Raw genomic sequence first — 15,217 nt, forward strand, 5'->3', positions numbered from 1 at the left:
GAATACAAACTCTTTTGACTTATGTATAAGTCATTGCACAACACTGCTCCGGAACATCTAAGGGAACTATGCATTCCAGATTAACTAGCTGACAGGCGTCTCACGCTTAGATCAGCTACTTCTACGGCGAGAGGAAAAGTTATACCTCTACGCAAACAGCGCACTAAATTGAGTGAACTCGCATTTACGGTCGCAGATCCTATGGCATGGAATGCTCTCCCAGCAGAGGTGCGATACTGTGAAAGTGAAGTGATGTTTCGGAAAAAACTTCAAACTCACTTGTTCTCTAAATCATTTTAATAAATCCGTAGCATGTGACAACAGAATAAATTGTTTTAATTAAATAACAAATTTAAAAGCTTCAATTTAATTTCTTTAACAATAAAATCACTATGAAAAGCGCCCTTGAGGTATTATATTACAAAAATGGCGCTATATAAGTTATTCATAATAATAATAATAATATTTTACAGCAAGCATCAATCCTAAAAATTAAGCACAAGATCATTTTATTTATTTATTTAATTGGGTAAACAAATAGAATGTACATTAATATTTACTATTTTTTTGTAAATTAGTGTACACTTATACACACATCATATAAATTGTTAACACTTAAGACAATAATTTAAATTATGTTAAATGTAACAAATGTAAATGATAAAAGAAAAAATACAAGCAAACGCAACCAACGTGTGAGCGAGACTTTTGACTTTCCTATACAGTCGGATATTGTTGAAACCCCATACTAAATTCTCAAAGACCTCACACTTGAAGAACATTAGATAAGTATGGCGTTTCTGATCGAGCAGGGGTAGATAGGTAAATTCGGCGTGAGAGAACAAAAACAATAACCATTTTACCATCTCAGCCAGTTGTATCAAATTCTGATTTGATTAATTTATATTGTTATGAACGTAAAGACAAAACCATAATAGTAATAAAAAACGGAAGAAAAATCAAAACAAAAACCACATTAGTCTGGTAGAAAGAAATTGCATTGCCAGTTACATGCTTATATCGTTCCACATTGTCATATTTATGTCAATTTTGATGGAACTTTAATTGGGGATAGAAAATTCACGAGATAAATAGAAAAATTCTTATATAGCGAGAAACTGTCTAAAGTTGTATTCACCTCAATATAATGCAAGCTACCTGAAGTCATTAAGAAGAAAGGCTTAAACACTGATCAGTTTTAATTAATGTTCATTGTGAAATTATCAACTTTTCACATTGCAATTAAAGTCTATCAAAGTTAACCCCTAGAAAAATTACGCATTGCAGGTGTTCTACAACTGCAAATAGGAATCATAACCTGAATGCGTCTCACAATTCTCCATCCGAGATTTAAGTGACATTAAAGACTATCATTTTATTGAATTAATATGACCCAGTTTAATAAAAAACTTACCTTGTATCCTGATAATGTTATTTTATCAGTGCTTGCTGACAAGAGAAAACACGTAAGAAAAAATAGTTTTCAGGAGAATTCCGAGAGCCTGCAAAATAAAACGGACTACACTCGCAACATGCATTCGAATATTCTTATTTCTAGAATGTGATAGTTGTGCAACAGATTATGATGATTTGACTTTAAAAAATAATCTGGCAGAGCCTCGAATGACTGAAAAATTTACCTATAAGATGATTTCAGAAGCAATAGGAGACACTTCGATTATTAAGGAGGCCATACGGTAGTATGGAAAGTATTCCACCAAGGGGTTTTCCTGTCACAGTCAAGCAACACGAATTGTTAAAAAAGTGACGGAAACATCCGTTTCTGTCCGCAAAAAACGAAAAAGAAACAGGCTTAATAAAAAATGGCAAAAATTAAGGAAATTAATGCCAGTGTTTAAGACTAGTAATAACCGTCATCTTGAATTTTGATGTTTTTTTTTAACATATAACAAAATTATTTTCTGAAGCTGCTCAATACATATCATAAATTAAAAAAAAATTATGTAATTTGTTTGTGTTTTATCTTTGCAATAAATACTAAAAAATATATTTTTAAATTTTCTTACCCAAAAAAATTTTTTTTTACACTACCAAGAAAATATTAAAATACCTAAACTTCAATAGTTTCGTGGCAAATGTTATCGTAAAAATATTTTTTTTTGTTTATTTTTCCCGTAATCTGTAGGCTATAGAACATCTTTTTCGCATAGGGCCGTTTTCAATTTCCAAAAAATTAGAAATCGAACCACCCTAGTACACAGGCTTGATAAACTTGTACTTTGTTAAACATGGTACGTTTATCATTTTTACAAACTCTGTCTTGGAGTTTTAGGAGAAAAAAAGTTTTGAATAATATTTTGCTCGAAAAAAATCAAAAAAGAAAAAGCTCTTATGAAGATTCGGGCTGCTTCCAACCATAACAAAATATGTTTTGTATAGACAATGGATAATATTAAGTTTAACATCCTTAAAGCATTTAAGCCAGTATACTGAAAAAAATATTTACTAAGCCACTACTACTACTACTACCATTTTTTTATTTAATTGCTTTTATATTTCCAATTCCTAGTTTTTTGTCTTTTTTACCTCTTTTCAAAAAAGTTTTATATTTTCATCAAATTTACACTCTTAGCCGATTGGCGAAAATAAAGGGGCGCGGGGACTTACTCTTATCATACAGGATTTAAGAATATAAATAAAAAAATATTATGACACATATGAACGAGTCTAAATAAATTTATTAATATTTTCTCCTAAAATATTTTCTTTCAAAAATGAGCGAAATAAATGTGAGGCTTTGTCCTCGAACGGTAACGGTAAAGTGATTCATCTAGTAAATTAGATAATTGTGACAAAATGCTTGTAGAAGAACCTAAACTACTTCAATTCAATTACTTTCAATAAGAATAGTACCGACACTCTTGTGATTTTTCAAATTAATTTATTGGTTCATAAAAAAAATCATGATACTCGTAATTGCCCATTATAACTTCGTTTTTGGCATACCTCTGCGAAGTTTTGAGGAGGAAAGAATTTTGAAAAAAATATCATCATAAAAATCTATACGGCAGGATGAAATCACACACGGTGTATTGATATTTATTGTAATATATATTGTAACAGTCAGTGTAAGTTGAAATAAATTATTTGGTCCCAGGTGGGCGACTTAGAGGTAGGTTATCAAAAATCAAAAAGCAAATTTTTAAGATTAAGAAAAATAATGCAGATAACCAAATAAAGTACCTACAAACAACTTACCATTCACCAGTTTCGCTCAATCGGCAAGAACATAAGAATTCTCCAAAAGAATAAGATTATGTTGTATAAATTTAATTTTATGAACGGAATCAAAAACGTTATATATAAAATACCTTACTGTAAAATGGAACAAATATGACTTAAAGATCTGGATTTTATAAAATAAACAACTCGTTAGTGAAATACAAAATTTTAATAAAAGAAGCAATTCTCTACAAATGTACCAAGATTAGTTAGTATAAAAAATCAGAATTCTGCCTAGCTAATATGAGTAAGTGGTTGATAATAAATTTATCTAAGAAATAAATATTCGTAACAATAATAATGACAAGTGAAATAGATTCTTGATTGTTTTCTTCTCGAGATGATATGAAATAATGTTGATTTTACAAAATAAAATCCGCAGGTGGGACTCGATATGCGATGTCTTCGGTTGATGTATTTTTACTCGTGGTTGGTTCAGTTGATGATTTCCCAGAAGATTATTTGTCGACATTTTAATTCAGTAAATGATCATCTGTTTCCTTGCATTTGTAAATTTGTGTCTCATGATCTTAAAGAAAACTTTAAAATCCCACACCGACTTTTCCAGGTATTTACGAATAAATTTCGTGATAATTAGTGATCCATTTGAATCATAGAGTAAATATACTACATTGTAAAATCTTTATCATCAGACACAGTAGATAAAAGGTGGAGTAAATAAAGTAGAATAAGGTGAAAAAATGGAAAAAGATAGAAAAAGGTAAAAAAATAAAGGTAGAGAAAAATGGAACCTCTATAAAATACAATCTCATTAGAATATGATATCTCTATCTACGAGAATTTCGGTAATAAATTTAAAACAAATCAGCTTACGTTACGCTAAACGTTCCCTTTCTTGAAGGGCTACATTTTTGAAATGTGCGGTCACCTCTCTTTGAGTCCTTGCGCGACAGTTGGACTGTTTGTCTCGAGTTTTCAAATAAAAAAGAATCTACTTCTAATGCACGGATTTCGTATGGATGAGTTACTACCGCGGCAGATGGCGTCAGATGGCGCTAAATCAGGCAACTTAGAATTATAATCCAGTACTAAAATGCTTTCAAAACGGGGTACCTTGGACTTGTTTTTGACAACGTTACAATATAAATGTTCATATATTTTATTATTTAATGTAAGGTAAACGCAATAACCAGTATATTGCGAGGTCAATGAAACAATTTAATTATTATTTTAGAGGCCCTTTTGTTTCACACGAATAATGCAAAAAGTCGTTTTGATTTCTTCCAATACAAACATTATTTGCTTATACAAGGCAAATTACTATCCCAGTGAATTATATATTTTATTTTTATTATCTTTAACTTATGAAGTGCCATTTTAAAAATACAATATTATTTTGTTTCATATTACGGCGGAATTACACTGCACCGTGTGCATAACATACGCGTGTGGCGCACATGCTAAGTATTGACCACTCCACCATATACCCATGTAAATACTCCATACGTCGAGTGACGAATTCAGTGTATACTTTATGCGGTACATTTCTGAGGCAAAATAATTCATTATGCAGTTAAACATTTTTATAAATTGTCAAAATAATGCATCTCAAAAATACCATATTGCTAAATTGACACCGAAGTTTTAGCAAATCATGCGTACAATTAGCCAAATGGCAGTGAAAATGGAAAGTTTGGAGGGTGAGATAAAAACCTACGAACGAATTATAAATAATCAACGTTTATGCCCTCAACCACATTCAAACTTAAATGACTTACTTAAAGCAAATCGGGTTGTGGTCCTGTGGCTAGCGTTGCGGACTCATGGATCAGAGGTCCGAGGTTCGAACCCCACTCTACCCCAACTTTATTTTCATTTTCTAATAGTGATTTATTTACAACTCGTTGAAAATGGACCCAAAATCGAAATATAAGAAATAATAAGAACGCAAATATTTCCTTTTTTCTATACAAAAATTAAATCTTAAATGACTTACTTAAAGCATTATTAGAGATCGAAGAAAGAAAAAACGTTATACAGCGTAAGGTTATGGAGAACAGTACAGCAGTACAATCTACCCGGCTTTCTGAAGACAAAACTTCTGTCAAAATCATTCCTTCTGAACTTGAAATTTCCATGCAAAATGATTTCATAAAGTGTGCAGACTTGGTAAACCTAGAGAGAGGTAGCCAGACCGATAAAAATTGAGCTTTAAAGTTTTAACCTAATAATTAATAAGGGTCGGCTAATAAAAAATAACTCAAGAGCGTACGCTGATTTAACTTTATCGCGGCAGAAATAAATGTAAGATCTTTGTGAGGAATTGGATCTACGTAAAGCGAACGGGGAAGAAAATTTTACAAGTAAGTACATCAATTTCACCCTTATAAACGTACAAACTCATTTTTTTTTTGTTAGTTTCATTTTATTTTTTATAATTTGATAACCAACTAGTTTCGGAAAATACTATGCCTTCTTCAAGGTAAATTACAAACTAACGTGATAGTTTTAACTAAAAAAATATTGTTATATTAGTTTAGAAAAAAATATACTTTAAAACATAAAAAAATCTCCATCTTAGAACAAGCTGAGCCATGTTAGATGAAGAATATCCTTTCTAGAGGGCGCTCCGTATTCTTTTTCTATATGTAGATTCCCTGGTATTTAATATATGTGTATTTATTCACGCAAAAAAATTATAGAATAAATAATTATTATTTTCACAATGAGGGTAGAGTGGGTGTGTAAATCATGGTATATTTTAAGAAAAACGTGAAAGATGGCATAGTATTTGCCGAAAAAAATTGGTTATTAATTTTTTTTTAAAACGTTTATAAAAAAATATTGGCATATGCGTATGAGGTGCAATAACTAACAGTAAAGATGACTGAAATTCTGGACATTTTTGAACGAAAAATACTCCGAAGAATCTGTGAACCACTGAGAGAGAATAATCAGTGGCGCATTCGGTATAACAAATAACAGTACAATATAATTATACCAGGCCCCGAGCGTCTCGACACTTATAAAGTTGCTTAGATCAAAATGGGCCGGACATGAATAGCAAATGTCTGATTTACGTGTCCCTAAAAGATTAATGAGCGGACACCCGGGTGGAAAACGATTAAGGAGAAGACCCAGGCTGAGATGGGTGGATGAAGCGAGAAAAGATGCAGCGCAGTTTCTCCAATTGGAAGACTGCGGCTGAGGACAAACAGAGTTGAAAGTGAAAGTTGCTAGAAGCCAAGGCTCGATATGGGATGCAGCGCCATCAGAGAGAGTGAGAGATATATAGAGTCAACTATTCTTAAATGGTTTAAATCTTAATTTTTATCCTAATTCGTTGCTGAAGTAAAAAAGTGATCTTCTGATCAACACTGAATTAATTCAAGCAAGTTCAACTTTAACAAATTCAACAATGACAAAAAAATAGAAAATTTTAAGAGTTTTTTATAAAAGACAACACGTTGATACTGTTTATACGGACTTAAGCAAAGCTTTTAATAGAGTATCTCGTCGTTGTAACGGGTTGAAAACCTATTTCATATTTCGTGTATTAGTTGTTTAATATTCAAACCAATATAAAATTTGCGACTATCCCTACGCGAACCAATCTGGTACAAAAAGATTGACCCTCCAATCAGGGCACAAAATTCAACGTAACTCTAGTCTCCAAAAAACCAATGTCAATTATAATGCTATGGATGTTTATAAATGAAAACAAAGAAAAGCTAAGGAAAATATGAAATTTCACTTTAAAAAACAAATAAAAAGCCACAAGCCGCCCGCGTCGGACGATCTCAGTATAGGATTTGAGGGAACGTATGATCCATAAGTCACGCGTGACGTCATCAACCTTTTGGCCAGTTAATTAAAATTGTTAGTTAAAGTTGTTGTTGTCAGTTAAATTATATCCTTTTTGTATTTGTATTGTCAAGTGTTTCAACTGTCGTGGATAGTAATAATATCTATATTACTTACCTTGCAATGTAGTTTAATAAGCTTTAAATTTTTTTTCTTCGTAATTTAATAAACCACTGGGTTATTTTATTTTTTGCATATTAGTTACATCGGGTTGGGCGAATGAAATATTTTCAACCTTATTGTAAATTCTAAGAGCCATAGGAACTTACTTATAAATCGGGTATGAAGTTAAGCTTGAGAATAGTAGTAAAATATTGATGGTATGGCAAAAAGTATTACTTATAAACCTCGCATGGAGTTAAACTCAGTATAAATCTGGGATAGCTACCATAGAAACTTTTATCTGCACATTATGCGGTATAGCAATGGAATAAGCACGCAATCTGTTTGAAGCTGAATTGAAATGAACCGTTTCATCAGTTTTTTTTCAATTTTAAACAATTTCAAAGTCTTGCGACCTTCTCAATGCGATTCGAGTGATTTTTAATTATTTGTCTAAATACTATTTAAAATGTTATATGTTTGTATGTGTTTTAATTAATTGTGATAAAAAAACGCAAACAAAAAAACAAACAAACAAACAAACCACCACGCCGTTTCCCCGTAGGGGTGGGCAGAGATAATAGAACGCCATAACACTCTATCTTGGCCTACACACCTTGCTTCCTCTACATTCATACATCTTCTCATGCACGCACGCCGATTATTCCTACTTTTGACATGTCCATCTTTAAGTATTTGATGGACTTGATCGTGCCATGTCTTTCTCGGTCTTCCTCGCTTTCTGTATCCATCAACATTCGCATCGTAGTTTTAGCCGTTTTTTTGCTGTCCATTCGCTCTACATATCCAAACCAACGCAGCACCCCTTTCTTGATTCTGTCGATAATGCATGTCTCAGCCTTACAAACTTAAAACATTTGTTTCCCAAAATAGATTTCAGTGCACCGTTCACCCTGTTCCCGACACTCACCCTCCTTTCAATATCTTTCTCGGCCTTTCCGTCCCTAGTAAACATACTTCCCAGGTACACAAATTCTTCTACCTGATTCAAAATATCTCCGTTCACGCTGATCTCACATTTAGTTTTATTTTTGTTTCTTTCAAAAATCATCACTTTTGATTTATCAACATTCATAAGCAAATCGCTTTTCTTGCATGCATCGTAGATTTTTGTTACCAAGAATTGCAGGTCTTCTTTGCAGCTAGCATTCTTGCTTCTGCACGGCATCATCCGCATACAGAAGACAGTTAACAGTTATACCACTCATTTTTGCTCCCATTTTAAAATTTTTCAGTTATTTCATACAGTTATCGATGTATATATTGAACAACCATGGTGACATTACACGTCCTTGTTTTACTCCTTTTGGAATATTAAACCACGATGTGAATGACCCATTCACCTTCACACATGCTGTGCTGTCCTTATACAGTGACGCAATAGCCCTTGTCAAGTTACCATTCACTCCATATTCCAATAAAACCTTCCACAATTTATCTCTGTCAATTCTACCAAATGCCTTTTGCAGATCGACAAATGCGTAGAAAAGTTTTTGGTGTTTAGCCAGAAACTTTTCTGTCAAATTTTTCAGAGTAAATATTTGATCCATACATCCTTTTCCATTTCTAGATCCATTTTATATATCCCAAACTCTATTTTTAGTCACTTTTCTTACTCTCTCAATCAGTATTCTGCCATAAATCTTTCTAACAGCGCTCAAAAGGCTGATAGCTCTATAGTTTCTGTAGTCCACCCTATAGCCTTATCCCTTGTATAGAGGCACAACAACAGCTCTCTTCCAATCAAAGGGAGTGTATTCTTCCTCTAAACATAGGTTAAAGAGCTTATGTAGCCATACAAAAATTATTTCTCCACCCGCCTTTATAAACTCTGTGCCAATGTTATTATAACCTTGCGCTTTCCCATTCTTCATATACTTAGCAGCATTTTTAATTTCTTCCATACTTATCTCTTTTGCATCGTCATCCGCATTTATGTTTACTTGAGAAGGTGATACGCTGGCTATATTTCATGTGTGCGTTTTGTACACCTCTTCAAAATATTTCTTCCATCTCGTATTAATTCCACTATCATTTGTCACAATTTTTCCATCGTTTCCTATTACTGCTGTCATACATCCGCTATCCTTACTTTCTTAGGAATTTTTAACTGCTTTCCAGAATATTTTAATATTTTCTTGGAATTTTTTTGTCATTTTTATTCCCTTATTTTCTTTCTGTATTTTTTTTCTTTCACACACACCTTGTTTACTCTCTTCTAACATTCAATATATACACTTTTTAATGCGGCATACTTACTGATATTCGTTTGACTGACTGTTAACAAGTTTAACCATGCTTTCTTTTTTTTCTTGAACGAGTTTTTTTTATTTCATCATCCCACCATGCATCACCTTTTTTCTTCTTTGTTTTTCCACACCGCATACTTTCGTTGCTGATTCACACATTTTTTTTTCAAATAATCTCACAAATCATCAATGTTCATACTTTCTCCACACTCCCCTATCAGTCTACGACTAACCGCGCTTTCAAATTTATCTCTCCTGTCTTCATTTTGAAGTTTTTCAACTTTAACTCTAGAAAGCGCCTGTACCTTACTGGTTTTGGACCGCCATCCTTGGAACAATATTACTTTTGATACTACCAAGAAGTGATTGGTTTCCATTTCGGCTCCTCTATATACACGCGTTTCAACTATTACAGGTTTAAATCTAGAGTCGATGACTACATAATCGATAATAGACCTTTTGTTGCCTCTTTTCCACGTATACTGATGGATTTCCTTATGATCAAAGAACGTATTTGACACAAAAGGTTCCATTCCAGACATACTTCTAGCAGTTTTCTTCCATTATCATTCTGCTTTCCATCCCCAAACATACCTAAGGCCAACTCCATCCCGTCTCTCCGAGTTCCCACCCACCCATTTAAATCTCCCGCAAGTATTACTCTCTCACTATCTTTTTTTCCATTCATTACATTCATCACACTTGTCCAAAACGTATCTTACTCAGATTCACAGTCAGAATTAACAGGCGCATACCTTATTTTAAAAATAATTTCTTTCAATCCAATATTGAATCTGACAAACATAAGTCTAGAAAGACATACTCTTTCATACACTCAATCATTCAGGGAGACAGAAACGCGGCAACACCCTGGCAGGCTCTGTTTGTATCTGGGACCCCAGGCCAGAGAACTAGGGCGTCACCGTGTTCCATCGAACCGCTTCCCCTTTTCCAACTTTCTTTAATACACACGAATAAATTATAGAATTAGTTTTTAACTTCTCTTCTTCCTAATTTTTATTTCTTTTTTAACGGGTTTCTCCATGTTTTCGATTACACTGACAGTAGTCTCGATTTGACTTTGACGTTTGGTTGTGTTGTTATAAAAATTACTGCGCACGCGCACATATCAGTGTTAACTGTTTAAAAAAAATAAGCATGAAATAACCAGTGAATTGTTAATCTACATACTCTGTTGTTCAAAATAATATTTTTTACATCTTTTGAAAAGTTTGTCTGAGTCTATTGTTTAGTTTTGTCTGGTAGTTTATTGTATAATTTCAGTCCCTGGTTTATTAGTCTCGACTGTCCTTGTCTTGTTTTAGAAAGTTGTTTATGATATTTTTCTGATATACTCGTATTTTGTCCATGTTCACTATATTTTTTTTCAAATTTTAGTTCTTCGTCTACAATTACATTAGTGGCTAATTTATGGATACATTTTTATGATTCTAGTTGAAAGAGTTCAGATATATTTAATTGCTTAGTTTGTTCAAAAAGTTCTCTAGTTGCTGTTAGATAGGGAAGGTCATACATAAACTTTAATATTTTATTTTGTTGTCTTTGCAGTCTGTTTATGTCATTTTTATATCCTGTTCCCCATAGTAGTTGCATTTAACATATTTTAGTTTTTACATACGCTTCATACATTAGATTTTTTTTCCGTTTTTGGAACAAAATTTTTCATTTAAAAAAAAATATGAGACTTTAGACTAAAAACTAGAGACTATAGTCAATATTATGCTTCTGGCCGATTACTACGGTTGGTCTTTCGAATTTCTTTAGGTTAGCTCTTTGAGCCAATATTGATCGGACTTCGGGCTTCGGTATTAGATCTTTGGTTCTCCAATCTATAATTTGTAGATTTTTTTTAGTTCTGAAGAAGGACTTAAACCTGTAAATATATGATATTCTGTCAAATGATCTTATTCAAAAAACACCTAAAAATATTTTGGAGTTTTTTTCATCAATTTACATACAATTTTACAATTATCAAAAAATATTCGACACTCCGAAAAAAGAGAATATTCACCATCTGAGATTTATCTACCAAATTGAAATAATCAAAAATTGGAATACAGAAATCATCGTGAATTATTTCTGTTTTAGAAGCCGTCGGAACACCAACAATTACAAACGAAGGAGGAACACCGATCAACGGACGCGCGGGACCATATAAAGAAGGCGACACGCCGTCTCTAGTCTGCGCGTCGTCAGGAGGTAACTCGTCCGCACCCCGTCACCGCACCGCGCGGCACAACAGAACAGCCAACGGGAAGGCACTCACACTTATAGTTGCTCTCGCTTGTCGCCAGGGTTCCCGCCGGCCACGGTGCGCTGGTACCGCGGCGCGAGGCTGCTGGCGGCGGGTGGCGCCGGGGGCGCGCGCGCTCCGCTCGCGCTGCCGCCCCTGACCCGCGCGGACCTGCTCGCTCCTCTCTCGTGCCACGCCTCTAACTCCCCGTTATTGCCACCGGCAACGACCACTGTCCTCGTCGACATGCATTGTGAGTTAAATAAATATTGTTTAAAAAAATACATTATTTTATGCCGCGATAAGCGAGGAAGTCCGATAATAGTGATCGATGACAGCGCAAAACACCGGAGATTGAAAAAAAAATAGACGTCACTGGCAATCGAACCCGAAACTCTCCGTGCGCGATGTGGTCGTTTTAGTTTAACTATTTTTTTAAGTATCTCGCGAGGTGAAATATCTGAATGTTTTGTTATTTGCTAGTGGCTCCGGTGCAGACGGAGGTGTGGGTGACCGACGGGGAGGCGCTGAGCGCCGGTCGCGAGCAGGAAGTGGCGTGCAGCGCGGGCGGGGGCAGGCCGCCTCCTTCCTTGTCTCTGTGGCTCAGGGGACAGAAGTTGCACGGAGAGCAGAAGGTTGGTCATTTTCATTTATTTATATTTATTTGTTCCAATGAACCCGCTATAGCTGAATATCTTTCTAAAAAATATTTAGCGCTGATGATTTTCCACCAAAAATATAAGTACGCGCTGAACAATTTTTAATATTCAAATGTTTTATTTATGCCCAGGATGTAGTGGAAGACAAAGTACAAGAGAACGAAAGTTCTGAAGTGACCAGCAGTGCGGGCAGCAGCCTTCTCAGGGTACTTTTGACGGCCAACAGCTCGCTCCACGGACAGAAGCTCACCTGCCGCGCTGACCACCCTCTCCTAAATAGTCCGCTAGAGTCATTTCTCATCCTCAATGTTCTCTGTAAGCACCTTTTTTCTTTAGTATAATAATATCTCCTTTATTACGGATTGTATGTCTTCAGTTACAAATGCTTACTTTAAAATTTTTTTTTGCATCAATTATTTGATTAACATATATTAATGTACCATCCCCCTGTTTTGTATTGTTCTAATAAATACTCCATCTAATGCGAGTCGGCAGCTCTAATGTATATATGTTTGCACAGGTAATAAGTGATAATAATCACTTACAGGAGACACTTACGGAGACACGCGTTTTATGTATATTTTTGTTAACCAGCCAGGTTAGAAAGCGAAAAGGTACAATTTAAGCAAAAACATGTATAAATCCCGAGCGTGAGGTAGTACAAAAGTCACCCGATAAGTAGGTCAATATATATTAAATTAAAAACTTTTCCAGTTCCTCCATCCGTGAACCTGTCATTGGGAGCGACCTTGAATCCTCACGATATAGAGGAAGGTGACGATGTGTACTTCGAGTGCCACGTACTCGCCAACCCGCCGCCCTACAAACTGATCTGGGAACATAACGTAAGTAAAGAGAATATAATATTTATATTAGGTAATGATGTAATCCGAGTGAACGTTTCTGCTCCGCATTATTACGTTTTCTTACGAAAGCCGTTTACTTTCAAAAGCGAAGTTAAAATTAAAATATGTAATAATTATTGATAACCGGTAAATAAAATATAATGACAATATTATGATTGATATTTATTTAGTAAAATGCACGGACTTTTTTCCATAAAGGTCCAGAATAATACCTTTTACACGAGTGTAAAACTATATTATTAATAAAATATTTTATTGACTTTTAACTTTTTTGTTAAAATGTCATTATGATAATATGACAATCTTGTTTATTTAAACACCTGTAATATTTTTACATCCGCGTCCGGGCAGATAAGGAATACAGATCTGTGTGAATTGAGAGTGCAATAGAACCAGAACCCTCGATAAATGTTTTTGACTCACTGGCTACATTTTGGTAAAAATCCTAATTAATGCAAAAACGAATGGGGGTAAGTCAGCTTCTTAGTTTACATATGTTGCCCCATTTGCCCCATTCGCCTACCGCACTTAGGGATGTTCCTGATAGGGTGAACGTGAAATGTTTGTTCTAAAGATGGTTCAAACGTCATACTGATCACCCTTTCTTCCACGTCACGAGAATTCTCTCGATGCGATGCAATGCGCTATGCATTACTGGACGCTGCGCGCTGTAAGGAAATGATGATGAACGTTTTTATTTACAAAATAAATTCAAATACCAAGTTCGTTGATTGATAATCGCAATTTTACTATATAAAAATGAGTTTTTTAAATACCTTCTCTTAATAATACCTACATTTAAATTTTTTAAATATTATTTTTTGATAAATTAATTTATTATTAAAAATCAAGATACAAAGTGACAGTCGTAAAATTGAATTTTATATCCCACCAAGCCGCTTTTTGTGAATCGTTCGTGGAGATTATTTATAACATATTAATAAAAAGGTTACTATTTGCCAAAAAGATCACTAACATACATAGATATCTACTTGTAAAGTATACCCTCGATTATTCGCATTTCCGATTATCCAGACTGGATTCAACTGGCAGACACAGACTTCCACTGTTTCTCATAAAATCGAAGAAGTCTACACTTAGAGTAATAACATCCACTGGCTAGAGCCGCCCATACGGAAAAAAACTATTCTACCGAAATTCGGAACGCTTTTGTTCTATGCAATAGAGCTACTGAATTATTACTCTGAGAGCCTACATGTTTTTAAGAAAATGATCATCGGCATAAGTCATGGATAAGTAGTGAACTCTTAAAACGATGTTATGAAAAACAGTTGATTCCAAAAAAGAAAGAAAAAACTATGTTCCATAGATAAGAAGGGAAAAGTATTGTTATTAACTCTTATGAGGCTGTGATGTCACACTAGTCAACATAGGACACAAGACTTGATATATCTCTCTTATTTAAAAAAATTATGAGTTTGTGTTTTTTGTAATCTTCAAATGGACATTTTCACACCCGATTTGGAAAGTAAAATTTGTATAACTATGCTAAATGTTAATACAAAAAATATTTATCCTTGCTACGCGAAGAATGAATGTTCGCTAATTCAGCAACACATCTATACAGATACCTAATACAAGAGAGAGCACGAAGATAGAAGTCATAACAAGGAAGACAGAGACGCTGTTCTGCGGCGGGTGTTGTCTAAAACAGATTCAGTCTTCAGTCGGTTGATGACAGTAATGAGGGACGCACGCATGTAACATGAGCGGTGTTTTTGTGATTTTTAATTTAAATTTGATATAACAAGGCTAAATTATATGTTTATTCGCATAAATTATGGAGAAGGTATTATTAAACAGAATTTCTCCATATTTTTTTTTCAAACGTCTTAACTTTAGAATATTCTGTCTTTTACTAGTGGTAACACGATGTTACATCACCGCGCGCAAAGGGATTATTTACCACAGTTTTTTAATAGTTAATTGACAATGCACCGTCACTTATGTCAATATAATGCTTTGATGGATGGAAAG

At 34.2% G+C, this 15,217-nt stretch overlaps 1 protein-coding gene across 1 annotated transcript in view; it reads left to right on the top strand.

Annotated features, from left to right (window-relative positions):
• Positions 1-15,217, top strand: part of LOC148282149 (uncharacterized) — a 53,651-nt gene that overhangs the window by 24,348 nt on the left and 14,086 nt on the right. The window contains exons 3-7 of the mRNA XM_088225572.1: positions 11,550-11,660; positions 11,756-11,947; positions 12,178-12,329; positions 12,485-12,668; positions 13,068-13,198. Coding sequence (XP_088081698.1) covers positions 11,550-11,660; positions 11,756-11,947; positions 12,178-12,329; positions 12,485-12,668; positions 13,068-13,198 — 770 coding nt within the window. The remainder of the gene's footprint in view (positions 1-11,549; positions 11,661-11,755; positions 11,948-12,177; positions 12,330-12,484; positions 12,669-13,067; positions 13,199-15,217) is intronic.

This window comes from Micrasema longulum, unplaced genomic scaffold (genome assembly GCF_059751315.1).
Source record: "Micrasema longulum isolate JH-2025_06_02 unplaced genomic scaffold, ASM5975131v1 h1tg000372l, whole genome shotgun sequence".
NCBI classification, from domain to species: Eukaryota; Metazoa; Arthropoda; class Insecta; order Trichoptera; family Brachycentridae; genus Micrasema; species Micrasema longulum.